Source organism: Anabrus simplex, chromosome 1 (assembly GCF_040414725.1).
Source record: "Anabrus simplex isolate iqAnaSimp1 chromosome 1, ASM4041472v1, whole genome shotgun sequence".
NCBI classification, from domain to species: domain Eukaryota; kingdom Metazoa; phylum Arthropoda; class Insecta; order Orthoptera; family Tettigoniidae; genus Anabrus; species Anabrus simplex.
Window position 1 is genome coordinate 878,602,120 of NC_090265.1, and position 21,000 is coordinate 878,623,119.

Consider the following 21,000-nt stretch of genomic DNA (forward strand, 5'->3'; position numbering starts at 1 on the left):
ACTCTGAGCCACTGATTGGAATGAGAAGTGTGCATATTTAACGGAATAATGACAGAGGAGTGTTCACGGCAGTCTGCGACCTGGTTATTCCAGCTCTGGAACTTTGGACTCTTAGATCGGCACCGTAGTACTGTTCGTTGAAAGTGAGAAAGTGTGCGGTTTTTCATTTGATCGAGTATTTCATATCATAACATTGCTTTCAATCGCTACATTCCTACTGACGTTTTTGTAATGACCTATGTTGAATTCAGTTAGGAAAACCACCAAGTCAGTCTTTCTGAGAATCCCGTAACGAAGCACGGGTACATCAGCTAGTCTTTCTATAAATGAGATTTAAAAATTGTTTTTTTTTTGTTGGTTTTTTGCTAGTGGCTTTACGTCCCACCGACACAGATAGATCTTATGGCGATGATGGGATAGGAAAGGCCTAGGAGTTGGAAGGAAGCGGCCATGGCCTTAATTAAGGTACAGCCCCAGCATTTGCATGGTGTGAAAATGGGAAACCACAGAAAACCATCTTCAGGGCTGCCGACAGTGGAATTCAAAACCCACTATCCCCCAGATGCAAGCTCACAGCCGCGCGTCCCTAACTGCACAACCAACTCCGCGGTATTTAAAAGTTTACTAATGCAGAATTACTTGGGAAATATGTAGAAGAATCTAGGAGAAAACAATTCTCAGAAAACCTATTGAAAATCATCATGGATTAGATTAAAATTACTGATTTTTTGTTAATTATTTTATTACAACCATCCCAGCATGGATGACTATAAAGCTAGATTTGGAATTTATTATTATAAAATAATAATAGAGCAATGACGGAATGGGAGGTGACTGGACCAAGACTGAAGGAGAAACCAAAGAAGAGGTGGATAAACAACATAGAAGAAGCAGTGGAGAGTAGGAGTGTGAACCGGCTCAAAGTGTTCAGAGAAGAATGGTGGAAGAATAGGTGGAGGTGGTGGTTGCTGGTCTACTACCCCTACCCGCAGGAAGCTGGACAAGAAGATGAGCATGAGGAAGAGGAGGCAGCGTATCAGTTCATGAGATGTTTCATTAATTTTGTTTTTAGATGCAAGAATATTTTACTAAGGTAAAATTAGTTGTTTTTCACTTTGTTTCTTTGTCATACAAAAATATGATACAAATATGCCTTCATAGGGTTGCAACCATAAATGTCTTGACCCTGAACGTCAAGACAGAAGAACTAATAGAATACATGGCAAAGAAGGACACTGCATTGTCAGGATGGAGTCAAGCCAAGTGGAAAGGAAAGGGACAGAAGAGACTGAGGAAGGGGTTTCAGTTGTTTTGGAGTGGAGGTGCAAACTGCAATTATGGAGTAGATTTTTATTGTGAGGGGTGACTTGGTACAGTACACAGAGAAGGTCTACCAGATAAGTGACTGAATCATTAAATTCAGACTTGACTTGGAGAGTGGAGTGCAAGATTTTATCCAAGTATATGCACCTCAGACAGCAAATGTTGAAGAGAGTCTAGAGTTCTTGGAGGAATTGGAGAGGTCCAGTGAAAATATAGAAGTAGTGATAATGGGAAATATTAATGCCCACACAGGAACAGACAGGCAAGGTAAAGAGAAATAATTGGTTCTTTCAGTTATGGAAATAAAAATGCAGAAGTAAAGCTACTACAGTACTACATTTTTGTGAGAGGAATGGTTTAATAGTAGGCAATACATAGTTCAGAAAGAACAGCCAAAAGAAAAGTAATTAGATGTAGATAGCAACAAAGGAGAACAAACAACAATGATTGACTTGATCTTACAAGGGAAGGGGAGGTACCAGGGAATCGCTAATATTACGTAAATTTTGCATACACATTAAATGAGTCAAGAATAACACAATGGCCAAAATACTTCTTTTGGAAATTAATCAGTGTGACCTACAGAAAGCATTAAAAGTTCGTATGTTTGAAATTGAACGCTCGGCTACACAATACTGCACCGCGTGCTGGATTCACTCGTTGACAGGCCGTTACTCCATACCCTACCCGCAACTCCCACTGTCCAACAGCTAATTAGAGGTCACAATTACATACGCTTAAAAAAGAAGACGGTTTAATACTTGAGAAGTTGTAAGTGCGGCCTGCTTTCATTTTTATCGGTGAAAAAAGTTTCGTGTCCAAAGTAAAAAAGAATGTATATTTGTGGAAAAAGCGTGTAAAGAACAGTGGGACGCACCGTGACAAACTGAGAAAAATAGCACGTACTGTCAGAAAAAACACTGATTTTATCCATCAAAATAATGAAATAATAGTCCGGCTCCATGGCTGAATGGTTAGTGTGCTGGGCTACGGTCACAGGGGTCCTGGGTTTGATTCCCAACAGGGTTGGGGATTTTAACCGGAACTGGTTAATTCCGCTGGTATGGCGACTGGGTGTATTTGTCGTCCTCATCATCATTTCATCCTCATCACAACACGCAGGTCGCCTACGGGCGTCAAATCAAAAGACCTGCATCTGGTGAGCCAAACTTGTCCTCGGATACACCTGGCACTAAAAGCCTATGCCATTTCATTTCAATTAAATAATTCATGATGTGACCATCCAGCAGTGGGCTATGCAAGTTGTTCATGAAGAACAATGTGCAGGGTTTAAAGCTTGCCACATGTGGCTATGTAACTTTAAGAAGTGCAATGGTATTGTGTAGTGGAAAATAACACTTGTAAAATCAAGCAGAAGTAACAAACAAGAGGCTGAAAATGAATACTTCACATCAGTATGTAATCTACGCACTACAGCAATGATACATTAAATTCCATGCACTTTTCAAATATCTATGAATAATTACATAACAAAATATATTGTTTACCTTTGTCCTGAAGTTGGGCCAAGTTCTCTAACCTATGGCTTAGACCAGACTGGATGTGCTCACCAAACCCTTCAGAGACCACTTCTCTGATGGTTCTCTCACTCTCAAGCTCAGCCAAACGTCTTTTTGCTAATTTAAGTTCTTCTTGCAAGAAGGCTGTTAATTTTTTCTGCTTTGTTTCAATATTATCTGAAACAGTCAAACCTAAAAGAGCTGAAGCTTCAGACTTGAGACGTTCTACACACTTTTCAAGCTCAGAACGGAAATTTGCTGGCAGATCACCTTCCTGGTCTAAATGATTAAGAAGATTTTCTTCGTCTATTAAATTGATGAGGTGAACATTATTACTAGGAGCAAAATGGACCCGGCGGACTTGTTTAGTTGTTTTATGTACAACATTCATACGAGATTCTTCCCTTACTTCAACAGATTGAGAAGGTTCTTCACGATTTGTCTCCTCTCCTCCAGGTATCCTCTCATTCTCTACATCACTTTGATTCGTTTCAGGCTCATTGTCTTCAATTCCGAAATCCCCAAGGAGTGTGCCATTTAATTCATCCTCACAAACCACTAGGTAATTCATAAGCTCTTCAACTATATATCTCAAGGTTGTAGTCATTTTCTTCAGCTGGTCCCTATAAAGAGAAGAATTATAAAATTGTTTTACAGTTCAAATAAGCTTTGTATATACAAATCTATATGAGTAACAGAATAAGAACTTAAGGAAGGTTCAGATGATGATGATAGGAGGAGGAGGAGGAGGAGGAGCCGAATTCAAGTATATTTGGAAATCATATAAATTACTTATACATTCTGAAGTTCTGGTTTATAGTCGATGGAAAAAGTTATACTCCCCACCATGTAAGTGTAGATAGTTACTTTCTAACTGTTGGGTTTGATTCAGTGTCGCTAACCAGACAGTTTAGGGACCCTACTTGCCGATACATTTTGCAGTTACCATTCATCTCCCAGGTTGGCACTATTTAGTCATAATTTTATTGTGACTTGTGAGATTATAAGTACTGCCACTTCCGTGATGTGAAAAGTCACTACTACTACATTTGCAAGCATAAGTAATGCATATTTTCTTTTTCTGTAGGCATGTAAAGCAATTTGGATAATACCAGGTACCATAAGCAGAATTGTGGCATGTTCAAATAATGCATGTAGTTGGTGTGAAATGACGAACACAACATTTTATCAATATAGAATTCAATTAGGACATCTAAAAAGCAAGAAAAATCTTCAAGAAATGCTCCGAAAACAAAAGGAACGTTACCGTCTCTATTCTATGATAAGTTTTTGACATAATGAGAAAGTTAAAAAGGAAATAAATTTTGTTATCAACCTAACCTAACTTACCTTGTCTTGTCTCGAAGGTTTGCAGACTTAGCCTTTGTGTATTCTTATTGACTTACAGCATATGTATATGTAATATATTTGCTTGTGTATATTATTACAGCATAGTTTCACTTCAGTCCGACAAGCAACAGCATATTTCAAACAGGGACTTTAATTATTATTTCCACCCGGCAAAAACCAGAAGAATACGGTTACAGTAATGCGTATATCAAAATAATGGCAGAAATAATATATACCATTAAATTGAATGAGGGCGAGAGAGAGTAATTATTTCCTTAATTACTCACTGAACTTGAAAACCGACTTATTATGATTATCTTCATTTCTTATTTCCTTGGGTAAGGGAACCTTCATTATTGATGTTTACATAAATGTTATAGTCAGTTATGGTTATGTCTGGTGATTTCAATATGTAAGTAGTGAAATAGGCAGCATTGATGAGCCAGTAAAGGAAGAGAGAATAGGGTGGAGATATTTGCTATTATTTTAGTGTATAGCCTTATGTGCCGAGTACTATAACTCAAGTCGTGTATAGCTAGAGATATAGGAACATGAAAAGGAACACATAACAGAGAAACACAATGACAGGTTAGTGTAGGAAGAGTGAGCAAACAGAAGGAGAAGACAGGGACAAACATGAGGACGCAAAAGGACTAAGATCTGTCAAGATGGTCTCTCAATGAGTGTTGACGCCCGTCCTCATTCCTCCACCATTCTTAGAGATTATAAAGTATATGAAAAGGTGCAAAGAAGGGTAGCTCATTAAATAAAGACCACGCAAGGGCGTAATTACTTCAAAGTATGTGTAAATAATGTCAGAGAGAGAGAGAGAGATAGAGTGTGAGTGTGAGCGTGTGTGTGTGTGTGTGTGTGTCAAAATGGATGAAATAAGGGTCAGGAATACTTTGGTGATTTCAACAAGAGGGAAGAAAATGTACACTAGAATAAAGTAGGCAATTTTTATGAGACACTGAGAGATGAGAATCAGTGTAATACCATATACACTGATAAGCCTTTTCATTATGACCATCCCGACCTGGGAACATTCAACACGCCTGGAGCAGGCAGAGTAACATGGGACATGCTGGTAGCATGGTGTGTATAGGGCAGGTCTACAGGCTTGCTGTTAGCAGTGTCTCCAGTATCAGAATGGGAAAAATGGCTGATCTTCCCCCGTATGATAGGAGGCAAATTGTGATGGCATGATGCCTTGGTACCAGCAACTCTGAAACAGTGCAGCTTGTGGGCTGCTCTTGTACTGCTGTTGTGAGCATGTATAGAAAGTGGTGCAATGATGGGCAAATGACGTGTCATCCAGCTGTGTATAGGCAGCAGCTGCTCAAAGCGGATTGTTTGGAGCAACCGCAGGGCCACAATTTGAGAAATCACCAACAGGTACAGTGGTGATGACCAGGGCAATGTTTCCCAGCACACGGTTCATCAAATACTGCTGTGCATAGGACTGTGGATTCAATGACCCAGTTGTACCCCAATGCTGTCTGCATTCCACCAAAAACAACGTATGTCGGCACTGGAGTCAGGACGATAGGAAAAAGGCCACCTGGTCCAATGAACCCAGATTCCAGGTTCATCGCGTCAATGGCTGAACGCACGTATGCTGATTTCCATTCGAGGCTATGGCATGTAGTTGAATGGTGGGGTGGAGACAGGCTGGTGGAGGTGGTGTTACGATTTAGGTGATGTTTCCATGACACTCACAAACCCTAACAGCTATCCAGTACCTGGATGTTGTTGGGATAGAGCCCATACGTTCATATCAAGTGTTCTCTGGTGGTGACTGCCACTTAAAACAGCACAATATGCCACGCCACACTGCTAGGATTGTGACTGGTTCGAGGAACATAACAGTGAATTTGCTTTAATACTGTGGCCCCCAAATAGCCCTGATATGAACCCCATTGAACATTTGTGGCTCGACTTGGAGAATGGATTCATGCTACATCATCACTACCCTATAGTATACGCCAACTGGAGGACCTGCTGTTGTGTTTGTGATACTAGATACCTGGATGCCTTCTGCCACCTCGCTGAATTGATGCCTTGCCAAATGGCTCCAGATCTGCAGGAAAAGCAGGGTCCTACATCATCTTGCTTCCGAATTTGGCCAACTGTGGACCACGTGAAACTTAATGCTTTCTGGCCAGTCTTCTTCTTTTCTCTTCCCAGAACTTCTTCATTCGTTCACTCCTTATTAGGTACATACTTATAATGTAATGGATCAATAGTATAATAAAGAAATGGGAATGAAATATAAAGGGTAAGTCTACTGATGTTCGCAAAACACCTAAGTGATGAAATGTGCTAATATATCTACTACTATGGGGTTTCTCACATTTATGCACTCTTACATGCTGAACTATGCTAGGAACTAACCGCATTATCCTGAGCACAAGAAGCAAGTTTTTAACCAACTGTGTTACACAGCTAGTCAATTTGGGAAAGACGTGGAATCAAATACGAAAATAGTAGGAATAATGTACTAGCACAGAATTGGTTATGTAAGCCAAAGAATAGTTCTATAAATATTTATGGACTGCATAAAGAGGGGTTGAACAATATGCAGAGAAAATCTCCCACGCATAAAAGACTGTAAACAATTCTACAGGGTCTTATGTCTTTCTAGTGGTTGTCTTGCATTGGTGCAGGGTCTGCTGTGCAGAGCATCCCCTAGTACTATAAATTAATTGTTGATTCAGAGACACAGATACAATGGAATACTTAAGCAACATGTTGCATCACCTGTTATTACGGGCATTTTATACCTAATGCTAGGTTTCTTAAGATGCAAACAAATTACTGTATATATAGGAAGAACCCCCGCATATATTTTTTTCAAAAGGCAGTGAAAAGTTAGAATGAGGGTATTATTTGTGCCAAGATTGTACAGTGGCTCATGGCATACAGAAATCTGGGAAGCTGGTTTTCTTTCACCCACTCCGTTGGCAACTATGTTCTTCCACAAGCGAGAAGGATGCCATGTACATATTGCACCATTTGCATGGTGTCAGTTTAAGTAGGAGCATGTGTTTGGAATGACTGAAGAAAGTTCCTGGTATAAGTCATTCACAACTAAAGAAAATCTGCACATTATTTGAAAAGGAAAAGCAAACTGGGAATCGTGCTGAGGGGAGAAAGTACGATGTGGACAAGAGTTGAGGTATCTGACCGGAAGAAAAATAAAGCTCATTTTGAACAGACAAAGAGACTGTAGGAAATCTTGTGAACAAAAAGCAAAGTTTCTGGAAATTGAAAACAGGATATGCTATATGCAACTGATGACAGAATGGCTATGCGGTCACAAGTAAAATGTGTTCGTTGAAAGCTACAGCAATAGCAAGATAGTTAAAGATTATGGGTTTCAATGCTAACTATGATGGCTCATGCATGTTTTTGAAAAATTTCAGTTTTCATATACTGTAGGAACAAGCATTACACGATACTTTCTGGCCTATTATGAAGAAAATATTATGAATTTTCACAAATTTGCTGTCAGTTTGCACCAGATAAATTCATATTTATTCTTGCAAATTGATTATGCAGAGCAGACGTCAATATATTTTGAGGATTATGACAAGATGAGTAGTTTCAAAATTTTATAATTTAATGTACCAGAAAAGAGGTCTGAATATAGATGAAAATTAGAGACCAACTGACCAAAAGTGAAGTAGTAACAACTGAAGAAGAATGGTTTGAATTTAAGAAAACCCTGGTGGACACTGCAGTCAATATTGTTGGCAAAACAAGTAGCAGAATAAGAGAGAGAAAATCCCCATGATGAAAGGAAACTGTACTAATAACAATAAAGGAGAGAAATGAAATGAGGAAACTAAGAGATAGAGAATGTCAGAAAGGTGTGGCAAGTACAGAAGAAAAGTTGGAAGAACTCTGTCAGCTGTACAGAGACCTAAAGCTTAATTGAAAAGAATCATTTCCAATGAGAAAGAGAAAACCTGGACTGAATTCGCACAGAAACTAGAAGAGGGCAGCAAGAACAATAAGAAACTGCTATATCAAGTGATGAGAAGTAATAAAAACAACTATGAAGGAAGTAAGATAGAAAGAAAGAAAGAAAGAAAGAAAGAAAGAAAGAAAGAAAGAAAGAAAAAGATGGAAATGGTGAAAACTTAAACATCATGCAATAGGAGTCCACAGTGAAAGAAAATATTCAGAATGTGGAGCCCCCTGTAACATGGATGGACATGGAAAATGCCCTAAAGAACATGAGAAAACCCAAGGTAACAGGTATAGATGAGGTAAGCACTGACATGATTAAGGCTGCTGGAGTGCAAGGATTGCAGTGGTTGTTTAACATGCTCGTTGCTATTGTTACACTGTTGACATTAAGCTTCAGTGTGTCACGAGTCACCGATGTCTCGTACCGTACTTTGCTGGTGTGCGTCACGAAGTATGTGTGACTCGTCCTATGGAAGTAGTTCTGCGGGCTGCCGGTGGATGGCAAAAGTATATTACTTCGAAATAATGAGATTGGCAGCTGCAAGTCATGTCACGTTCTCACATTCCTTAGCAGGGAGATCCACCAGCACTCTGTTTAACGGCAATAATCACTGAAGTCCACAAGTCACCCGTGCCTCGCACAGCACAGAACAGAGCGTTAACATCCCTTTCTACAGTATGTTGGTAAAGGTAGATTTACATAAATGCATTTTTAGACAAACAATAAATGAACATATTTGCTTTATAATAAAGGCACTGCATATAAAATTTAAAATAATATTTTTTAAATAATACTGTTTTCTATTTGAACCCAATTGTCTATTTTTTTCACTGTACTCGAAATTCCCTGAACTATTTACACTCATGATCTCACTAATTTTGTTATTATACAACGGCAATTTTTATTTTGAACACAGTAAGTTCAATTTCAGCATTTATGAACCTTATTAAAACATCCAATGCACATGAATGGTTTGTTTGGGCATTCCTCACAGTACGTTGTCACCTGCTTTGTTTTCTTGTCAGTGTCTTTTGATGTGCCACATGTGCTGAGCTTTATAGCAAACCACGCATCTTCAAACTTTTCTGGCTGGTCCTTCCATCTTTGAGGGACAGTTCGCACGTTTCCTCTCAGGACTGATAACAAGTTATGTCTGTGGTCCAACCAGGCTTCTTGAGACCATCTCTTGAAATTGCAAAATTGCAGTAGTAGCCTTTTTTTTTTTTTTTTTACCAGACGTCATGGTGTGAAGTACCCAAGCATTAACCAAGGCCATTCTAATGATAACTTCTGGGGCTAATTTCCTGTACCATTTTAAACCTTTCCACAGACCTGAAGACATCTGATCGCTGAAATCAACCCCCCTTTCCGCCTTTTAGCTCCATTGTAATCAAGAACAGAGAGGGGCTTCCTGACAGGTTCACTGTCTCTGTTTTTCTTTCCAGAGTCTACCAGACAGTCACTATGGCTCGGCAGTGTTAAAAGCATTAGAACAGGTCGCTTGTCAATCCACCTGATAACTCTAGTACCGTGCTCACACATCTTACCCACAACCTCTCCTTTCTTCATTTTCTGTTTCACTATCATTGATAGTCCACGTCTATTGCTACGAAAGGTCCCACACACAAATGTTTTGTTCCTCAGAAGTTCTTTTGCCAGAGGTACATTGGTGTAGAAATTATTGGCATAGAGGATACGTCCTAGAAATCCACTAAGAAGCTCCATTACAACAGAATGAGCATGACCTACTCCGCTTTCACTCACATTGGATTTTCCTGCATAGATCTTCGTTCTAACAGTGTAGCCTTCTTTCAAAAGTTTATACACCTTAACTCCAAATTTGTAAGTTCTGTTAGGAATGTACATTCTGAAAACTAAACGGCCTCTCCAAGGAACCATAGTTTCATCCATAACAATTTATTTTGCCACTGTCAAGGCATTCTCAAAATTTTGATTTAATTTATCAAGGAGGGGTTGGATTTTATAAAGACGATCACTTCATCGTCTGCAAAGTGTCAGAATCTCAAGAGAAGAAGGAAACGAGCCCATGGCATTACCTGTCTAATAAGTCGCACATCATATAATTCATTCTTAGACCAGTATGAGTTAATAGTTGGGTGAGGAACAAGACTCATACATATTATAAATTCTAGAAACCGTTTCATTTCCTCAACATTAGTTTCCTTCCATTTCATTCATTCATTCATTCATTCATTCATTCATTCATTCATTCATTCATTATCATTATAGACTGTTATGCCTTTCAGCATTCAGTCTGCAAGCCTCTGAGAATTTACTAAACGTCGCCACAATCCTCGATTTGCAACTAGTGTTGTGGCCTCATTTAGTTCTATACCTCTTATCTTTAAATCATTAGAAACCGAGTCTAACCATCGTTGTCTTGGTCTCCCTCTACTTCTCTTACCCTCCATAGCAGACTCCATTATTCTCCTAGGTAACCTATCCTCCTCCATTCGCCTCACATGACCCCACCATCGAAGCCAGTTTATGAGTACAGCTTCATCCATCAAGTTCATTCCTAAATTAGCCTTTATCTCCTCATTCTGAGTACCCTCCTGCCATTGTTCCCAACTGTTTGTACCAGCAATCATTCTTGCTACTTTCATGTCTGTTACTTCTAACTTATGAATAAGATATCCTGAGTCCACCCAGCTTTCGCTCCCGTAAAGCAAAGTTGGTCTGAAAACAGACCGACGTAAAGATAGTTTCGTCTGGGAGCTGACTTCCTTCTTACAGAATACTGCTGATTGCAACTGCGAGCTCACTGCATTAGCTTTACTACACCTTGATTCAATCTCACTTACCATGAAAACTCGGGATCCTCAACATCACTACATTTGATATCTTCATCTCCTAAAAGATCCTCAATATCCGATTCCTCTAATGATTAATCTGAACGAGATCTCCTGAGAGTCTGAACTGGAACACTCTTTGGGTAGCTGGAAGTCTGCTAATCTACGTTTCATCTGATGACAAGGGTATTCACACGCTGTCATAACAGATTTCCGCCAGTCTATAATGACGGCTACAGCAGGATAATACTCGATCAACAACGTATAACTCCTACAGTCCACCGCAGATGAGCGGGACGTCTAGTAAAAATGCGAGGCACTGGTGACTCATATCATCATCATCATTAGTCGTTGTGCTCATTACTGAGCGTCGTGACCTCATAACTCCATCATTTCCTTGTTGCAAACTTGACAAGATGTCTCCATCCCGAGCGGTTTTCACATTTCGTTAATATGACCTGAAGTGGTAGCCCAGTGATCTTCTTCGCCTGATCTATCCATCTGCTTGCTGTTCTTCCTCGTGGTCTACTGCCTTCAATTTTGCCTTGTAAAATTACCTTTTCCAAGTTCTCTCCATCTCGTCTTAAAATGTGGCCAAGGAACTGGAGGTAACGTTCACTCACACGAGAAGATAGGCGTTTCTTGATGCAGAGTTCGTCCAGAATGGAAACATTAGTTCTTTTTTCTGTCCAGGATACACGTAGCATTCTCCGCCAACACCACATCTCAAAGGCATCAATGCGCTTTTTGTCTTTAGCATTCACGGTCCAGGTCTCACAGCCGTACAAAAAGACAGAGAACACTAGTGATTCTACCAAGCGCATCTTCGTGGCTTTTGATATTGCCCGGTTCTGCCAGATCTTAGTAAGTTTAACCATTGCAGCACGACCTAAGACAATACGTCTTTTTACCTCTTTATCACAGCTTCCCGTGTCGATGACAGACCCCAAGTATACAAATTCCTTAACTATATCCAGGTCTTTTAGGTATCCCGTAAGTTGGATTTCACCTTGCCGATCAACTACCATTAATTTGGTCTTTTTTATGTTTATCTCTAGACCATACTGAAGACTAGTGTTCTTCATCCTTATAAGCAAGTCATGAAGTTCCTCTTCACTACTAGCGATGAGGGAAGTGTCATCTGCAAAACGCAGGTTATTAATTTTTCTGCCACCAATCGAAATTCCACCATTCCAGCCATTGAGAGCTCTTTTGATGACACACTCTGCATAGATGTTGTAGAGTTGAGGTGATAATATACAACCTTGCCTTACTCCATTTGTCACATTGAAAATGCCTGAGAGATCACCATCTACCTTTATGGTTGCTGCGTGGTTTTTATACAGGCTTTTCAGTAATGATATTAAGTGCAGTGGAACCCCAAATTCCTTTAGCACCTGCCACAACTTGTCCCACATAACACAATCAAAGGCCTTTTTGAAGTCCAGGAAGCAAATAAAGGCAGGGACACAAAACTCGCGACATTTCTCAATTATCTGTCTCATGTTCAAGATAGACTCTCGTGTTCCTTTACCTGCAACAAAGCCTGCTTGTTCTGCGGATATCTGAGGTTGCAGGAAAGGTTTTAGGCGTTGATTTATTATGTAGAGCAGAACTTTGCTTGCATGGGATATTAATGCAATAGTACGATAATTGGAACAATCCCTTATAGACCCCTTTTTGTGAAGAGGGATTAGTATTGATGTTGTCCAGTCCTTGAGCCATTCACCAGTTTTCCACACCATCTTACATACCAAATGTAAAACACGCATGCCCTCCTCCCCCATCACTTTCAGAATTTCTCCCGAAATACCATCCATACCTGGGGCTTTGTTGTTCTTCAAATGATTGACAGCATTCACAATTTCAGTTAATAAAATATCAGGTTCTTCTTCGTACCTCAAAGAAATTTCCTTTTCGGCAGAAATATTTCCTTTGCAATACAGCATTTCACAGTATTGTTTCCACCTCTCTATTGCTTTGTTCTTATCAGTAATGAGGTTGCCATCTTCATCTTCAATCACCCATGTGCGTGGTTTGAACTCATGGGTAATGCTGTTGACTTTTTTAAAAAGATCACGTGTTTGATTCAGCCTATGATATTGGTCTATTTCATCACAAATACTGGTGAGATACCGTGTCTTGTCAGTTCTGCAACTGCGCTGTATTTTGCGGCAAAGTTCACTGTATGCTTCTTCGTCTTGCTTGGATTGAATGCCACGTTTCTTCAGTGTGCTCCGCTCTTCTATCAGCAGTAGAGTGGTGTTCGATATCCAGGGGTGCTTAACTTGGGAAGAATTAGTAAATGGTTCAGGGAGAGAAGAGTTAATGATTGACTTGAGGTTATCCCATGTTTGGGAGGCTGATCCTTCCTCCTGTACTTGCTGGAGTTTTGGCCTTATTCTTTCTCCAAAATCTTGGAGAGCCTTTTTGTCAGTAACGCGAACTTGTGTCACTCTCTTCTTCTTGGTCAGTTTCAGTTTGATCCGCATTTTCATGGATAGCATAATGTGGTCGCTACCACAGTCTGCTCCAGGATAGGTTTTGCAATCCAATACAGAAGTCCGCCATCGTTGCCTCACCAAAATGAAATCAATCTGATTTCGAACCCTGTCGCCAGGAGAAATCCATGTGTATCGACGCCGTGGGTGATGTTGGAAGAGAGTATTGCAGATAGACAGGTTATTGCCAACACAAAACTCCAGTAGACGCTCACCACGCTCATTTCTCACACCTAGACCGTGCCTTCCAACCACATGTCCCAAATGATTATCTTCAATAGTCTCGCCTATCTTCGCATTAAAATCACCCTGAATGACTAATATTTCCTTCTGAGGAATCTTTCTGATGGTGTGTTCCAGCAACTCGTAGAATTCATCAATTTCATCATCCAGTGCAACTGCAGTAGGAGCATAAACCTGAATGAAGTTGATCCTACACGGAGAAGCATTCATCTTAATGGAGATGATTCTGTCAGAGACAGGCTCATATCCGACGACAGCACTGGCTAGTATTTTCGGAATCACTACAGCGACACCATTCCGACTGAGATCCTCGCTTCCAGAAAAATATATGGTGTTATCCGAGTTAGTGACAAAGTGGCCACAACCTTTCCAATGTGTCTCGCTAAGTCCAAGTATGTCCAGATCATGTAGGCTCATTGCTCTTTCAACGATAGCCAGTTTTCCTGTCTGTAAGAGACCTCGTACATTCCAGGTTGCAATCTTTCTAACTACGCGCAAAGTTGGTTTGGATTGATTTGCACGTTCAGATGCTCCACTCAACCATGTCCCCCCCCGGAGATCCGACTGGGAGACTTACTCCGGACACTGATTTATGATCGAGTAAAGCCATGAGGTTGTCTTGGGAAAATTAACAGTGGTGGTTTCCCGTTGCCTTCCACTGACCCCCAATTCCAATCTGCTCACCGACCCAGCTTCCCGCTGGGGTTGTTACCCAACCTTCCACTGGGTTGCAAATAGTAAAATCTGCATTACATCCTTGCGTAGTAAGGTAGGTGTTAAACATACACCTATGCCATAGAACAACATAGATACCACCTGTGATTCACTGCCATTCTGTTACACGAAGTCATCACCGTAGCAGCATAGGAATAAAATGTGTATTTTTGTCCAGCACCACATTCTTGTGCTGTACAAGTCGCATGTGACTCGCAAAGCAGGGAATGTTAAAAGTTCTAAACACCCTTTGGAAAGAAGAAAAACTATGTGAAGATTAGGCTAAAGGGTCATTGCCCCTCTATTTACGAAAGGAAAAAGAAACGCAGCAACTACAGTGGCATCACTCTTTTATCTCATGGACTCAAAATAATGTAACGAATCATAGAACAGAGATTAAGAAGCATCATTGAACCACAGCTTGGAAAGGAGCGTTACAGTTTTAGAAGGAATAAAAGACAACAATAGATATATTTTCTGTAAGTATAATCATGGAGAAGCACTCGGAAAGCTTATGACAATGTACAGAGACAAAAAAATCTGGGAAGGCCATAAGAATAGATCTATACCATGTGCTTTAATTAATAAAGTCAAAATGCTGTATGAGCATTACCAGAGTTAGTCAAAAGAACATCTGTGCTAACATCACCCTAGATGGGTCAAAGTTGGAACAAGTAAATCAGTTCCATTATCTTGGCAGAGTAGTAACAACAGATAGCCCATCATCTTCAGAAATCACTAGTAGAATACAGAATCGAACACAGTTTTATTTTCTTGTGAGAAAACTTCTTTGGGATAGGCAAGTTCCATTAAGATCAAAATTAATACTCTACAGAAGCTTCTTTGTATCAGTTACTACAAACAGTCTAGAAAATAACAGAAATATCATCCAACTACAAGCAGTGGAGATGAAATTCTTAAGAACTATGATGCAGAAAGCAAGGAAGGACAAGATAAGAAACCACAAAATACACCATCTTGTCGAAGTGAAATAACCCCTTAGTGTCGAAGCCAGGCAGAAATGGTTTGGTCAACTCAAAAGAAGGGACCCACAAAGAACAGCTGGAGTATGGTTTGAGAAGGAACTTGAAGGCAAAAGATCGAGACATCGGCCAAGGAAGAGATTTATTGATCGGATTAGATATGATCTAGCTGGGTGAGGTCTGAATTTGCAGCAGATAATGGAAAAAGACACCTACATGGACAGAAATAAGAGAAAAGCACTCATTCACTGCACCCAGGAAGCTGGATCTGGTTCAAGATTGATGATGGTTAAGAATGTACTGCAACATCAAAATTATTTTTTTAAACACAAGTTCCTTTTTTTTTTTTTTTCTCTTCAAAATTTTCCTTCCTAAAATTAGGGTGAGGGGATTATTAGCTTATGTACGATAACATGGTTTGCAAAATTCTGTAGACACTACTAACCTTTCCTTGATGATTTCTGCTATGTCTTCATCAATCTTTACTTTTGAATGTTTCACACTGGTTTCAGATGTCTGTAAATAGAAAAGAAATATTCTCCGATAGTCAGTTTGAAAATTTCAAGGAGTCATTCTCATCCTGTACAAGGAAAAAGTAAATGTATTTACAAATGACTGTTCACTAGCTGCTCCTAGAAATTTACACTAACCTGAGTCACATTAAACTTCGCTACAATCTCCTCGTGCTCCTTCTTCAGCTGAGCTACTAGACGACTATGTTCCTCCTGCACATCCTTTAGTTGCTGAATATATGGGCTTACAAGCTTGTCTTTCAGTGCCACTAATTCCTGAGGTCTTGGGGTAGTTTCATCTGCTGCCAACAATGCCTAAATAAATGTTTTATATATTAGCACCCCAAACTGATCTACAAAGAAATGGTTTACTTCTTGTAATATATGAACTCGTGTTGTAAACATAGCATTAAAACAAGTTGAGATAGATTTGCAATACAAGGAGAAGAACACATTCTCTTTCCAATAAAATTAACTGAAGTCCAAGTTAAATTGTTACCATATGATTATTACTATCAGCCACCTCCATTTGGGCTTGCACTATGACTGTCGGATAAACATCCAGATACGTAGGCTGCAGTTTTGCAATCAGGAAGATAAACATTTACTTGCATATTACCAATGGATTTTAACTATAGTATTGTTATGTGGAAGATGTAGTAACATTTTTATTGCACTGGCAATAAGGGTACTGAAAAGGGAAATTTAGTGTGGTGGTATACCTGTTCCTGGGTGTTAATTTTGTTTAGCTGTATTTCTTTTAAAACTGCATTACAAGAGACCAATATTAGACTGTTATTAGTGCAAGTTGAGGCCAAGAAAAGAATAGGACTGAAATCTACACATATGAAGAAACTTTAAAAATTAACCGAGTATGCTACGAAATACAGAAATTGTTGCAGAAAATTTATATAAAAAAAAAAAAAAAGATAATTTTACATGGATGCAAAAGGTAAGATTCAAGTTATGTACCTTACCAAACAATTCTTACCACACAATTTTGTTTTTTCTCCAATAAAATTTAAGAGAGTCCATGTTATGGTGACAGTCAAGTTTATCTTTCTAATCAATGCCACTAATTTTGGAAAATAAATTGGGAAACCTCGATATCACTCATAGGTGGCATTAATACAATGGAGGTTTGGTAATTTTATCATTAATTATTCAATTTATCGTTGCAAATTTAAAAAGTAGTTATTTTACTTTTCTAAAACAATGTTAGAGTAGTAACTGACAAGCATTTACCTCACTTTATACAGAGTAAACATTAAGTAGTAGATTGTTATGAAGTCAAAGATATATAACCTTAACGTCCCCATTCGATGGACGGATTACCATGAACAACATCATATACCCTCACTCCATGAGTGCCGTGGAGAGGTTTGGAATTGAACCCAGGCTTTTGGCACACACTCTCATAATTAGGAATTGTATGGCACCACCTCTAGTACCCTGCCGACCTTAAGATGGTAAACAAAATATTCAACCAATGGGACTTGAACCGGTAAATAACGGTGTGGCAGCATCAAGAGAAGACACCGTAACAACCATGGATACCAAACAAACTTGTCAACGTACTACTTACGTGCAAGTCATATAACTGGTGGGAACAAATTGCTAGTGCAGAAAATCATTAAAAACATTCTGATAGCTGGACAGAAAGCATGAAGTACAACAACTTATTTTTCATATAGCATCATGCAGATGCAGATTCATCAAGATGTGCAATCATCAAGATCCTTACAGCCAAGTCCCAGATTAGAGTTTCAACTGCCACTCCATCTTCAGCATAGCTAAACTAGAGAATATTCCTCCAGATTGCATCTACATGAAATTCATGTTTTCAACCCAAATTTGGGATAAATGTGCAATTTGCCACATAAATATAAACCACACATTTATCTGACTGTTCTTAGTCTAACAGCAGGTTTCTACTTGACTGCCCTTCGTTTTCCTTTGTCTTCTGCCTCCTCCTTCATACTTCGAGTACCTCCACTAGCAAGCATCCTCTTATTAAATTGTGTCCTATCCGGTTCCTTTTCCTATTCTTCATGAACTGTAGCATGTTTCTTTTCATCTCTACATCTCTTTAACACTTCTTCATTCCTCACTCTATCAATCCAACTAATCTTTTCCATATTTCACCACATCCACATCACAAATGCTTCAAGTTTTCTCTCATCCTTTTTCCTCATTATCCAGATTTCTACCCCATACAATGCAAAAAGCCGTACTAAGCACTTCACCAGATGTCTCCTCTGTTCCTTATTCACGCTACAACAAAGCAGTCTGTTCTTCCTGTTAAATGTTTCTCTAGCCATTGCTATCTTGACTGATTTATTGTCCACACTGTATGTCCCTCCACCCTATCCAGCTTCACAGATACTGTACTTGAAGGTCGATTATTTCCTAATGTCCTATCAAATGCTTCACTTTCCTGTCCTTTAAAACCTATAACCATACCTTTTGTTTTCCCTTCATCTATCAGCCAGTAAGTGAATAATAATAATAATAATAATAATAATAATAATAATAATAATAATAATAATAATAATAATAATAATATCATAACAATAACAACATTTTTTTAATGAGGGAGTGTGAAAAAACTTGCATGAGACACTTGTGAAGGGTTCACACTCCACAAGCGCAGGGTATTCTTACCCACTAAAAACCACACACCCTTTTCCCACGATGTGTATCTCTGCCCCAGAACTGCTCTTGCATTACTCCAGGGCAGCATCGTGCTTGTATCCTCTCAGGCTTCTTCTTCCTTTGCTTCTCCTTCACTGGCGTTTTTAAGCATCCAGATCCCTCTTTATAATAATAATAATAATAATAATAATAATAATAATAATAATAATAATAATAATAATAATAATAATAATAATAATAATAATAATAATAATAATAATAATAATAATAATAATAATTTATCACAGCTCATCAAATTATCACTGCAAGCTATAAGCACCTTCAAATCAAACATCTCCAGAGTTTTATGGTACAATATCTTCTTCTTCTTTTCCTACCGCTTTTTCCCACACCTGTGGGGTCGCGGGTGGGAACTGTGCCAAACATGTGGATTTCGCCCTGTTTTATAGCCGGATGCCCTTCCTGACGCCGACCATATATGGAGGGATGTAATCACTATTGCGAGTTTCTGTGTTGGTTGGTAGTGCAGTGTGTTGTGTGAATATAAAGAGGAGTGTGTTGGGACGGACACAAACACCCAGTCCCTAAGCCAGAAGAATTAACCAGAAACAATTAAAATCCCCAACCCGGCTGGGAATCGAACCCGGGACCCTCTGAACCGAAGGCCAGTATGCTGACCATTCAACAAACGAGTCAGACTATTATGGCACAATATATAACAAGGATTTATTCACCTTACACTTCCCAGACTTCTGGGTTGCCTATCAAAGAAAGTACTGTATACTTAGCAAATTTTAATTGCTTAAAATTTTGAGCATTCATCATGGTTTGCTTTTGTTATTGCTGCAGTTACTTCTCAGTAGCAATGATTTCTCAAGATGGAATCCAAACTTTTCAGATATGACACTGTGATCAATTAAGGAGTCAGTCTGTAGAGGAAAAGTTTGCTAGAAATCCCCGAGGAGGCAAGGCTTGGTTCCGTGCACTCCCACCATTAGGCAGATAATTGAGATTTCTTCTAGATCATAATTCCTCTGGTAGTATGGAATGGTAGTCTCATAAATTTGCCATTTTTGTGCATCAACATTGGAAGGCTGTCCACTGCAGCTTTCGAAGTGGAGCATTGGGACTATTATATAGCCTATTGAAGAATTACTTTTTATGGCAAGTATATCAATCAACCTGTTACTTCCCGTATGTTGCCAAGCCATGCATGTCTTCAAAGACTTTGAAGCCTTTCTCTCTCAGTGCTCAGTTACTGTTGATCAGATCTTATGACGTTTAGCATTCCATAGAACTTCTCCATGCAGGCTCGATCCCAGATGTGTGCAAGGGTTTCTTCTGCCTCTTTATGGCAACACCTGCAGAGGTTACCGTCATCAGACCTTCCTAGAATGGATCAAACGGCAGAGACATTGACAGTCATTTTAACAGCCTCTTGCCATTCACTGCATGAAAGCCTATTGTAATTTTATAGCCAACTATTTGCTGGCGTGTACTCCTTGAACTGTGTTATCTCTGTTCTTTTGATGTAGAGTACTCCATTTATTGAATTCGCAGTTTCTGAGTTCTGAGCGAACCCTTTTAGCAGCAAGCATGTATGTCTTCTTTTCCAGCAGATGTTCATTATCTTCAGTAGCTAGGTCTGACAAACACTGCAAACTTTCTTTCCTGAGATATAAAGATGGTGTCTTGTCTTTCCTTTAGGGAAGCACACTTCACACACCTCTTGCTTTTGTGCTTCTTGTTTTCCTGACTTAGAGCAGGAAAATTTATTTCAAGAAAATGTCTATCTGTGAATTTCGCGGCCAGATCTGGAGGATGTGCCCGTACAATTCGTGAGATCCCATTTTTGCCATAAGTATGCTTATAGAAAAGTACTGGGAACATGGAAAGAATCTTGTGATTACATTTTTGGACACTGAAAAGGCCTATGGTAGTGTCCCCTGGAATAAGATCTAGGAATGCCTGGAAGACATCAAAAGGTGCCAAGGAAATGCCCTAAAACCACTAAGTAGTAATGGACAAAATTATAGTCTATCAAGAAAATGGACAACAGACCAAATGCCCTGGTATTTGCTGATGATGTGCTATTATGGGAGAAACAGAAGCTGAAGTACACAAAAAAACTGAGTGGAACAATAATCGTAACGCTTTTATTTTTATGCCCCACTAACTACTTTTATGGTTTTCGGAGATGCAGAGATGCCGGAATTTAGTCCTGCAGAAGTTCTTTTATGAGCCAGTAAAACTACCAACATGGGGCTGACATGCAACCTGTGACAATAAAGTTTGGTGAATGAAGTCAGAACGGTCGATCCGGCAACACTGGCGACACACAACACAGCACCTGCGTAGAAGCAGGTTTCGACCAGCTGCTCCCAACGTTGTTCAGTTGAGCATCGTGTGT

At 39.4% G+C, this 21,000-nt stretch overlaps 1 protein-coding gene across 2 annotated transcripts in view; it reads right to left on the bottom strand.

Annotated features, from left to right (window-relative positions):
* LOC136857675 (golgin subfamily A member 4) overlaps positions 1–21,000 on the bottom strand; it is a 443,088-nt gene that overhangs the window by 299,008 nt on the left and 123,080 nt on the right. For both annotated transcript variants that reach the window (XM_067136518.2, XM_067136517.2), the window contains exons 14-16: positions 16,074–16,250; positions 15,869–15,939; positions 2,832–3,466 (exon numbers count right to left, since the gene is read on the bottom strand). In XM_067136518.2, the coding sequence (XP_066992619.2) occupies positions 2,832–3,466; positions 15,869–15,939; positions 16,074–16,250 (883 nt within the window). The remainder of the gene's footprint in view (positions 1–2,831; positions 3,467–15,868; positions 15,940–16,073; positions 16,251–21,000) is intronic.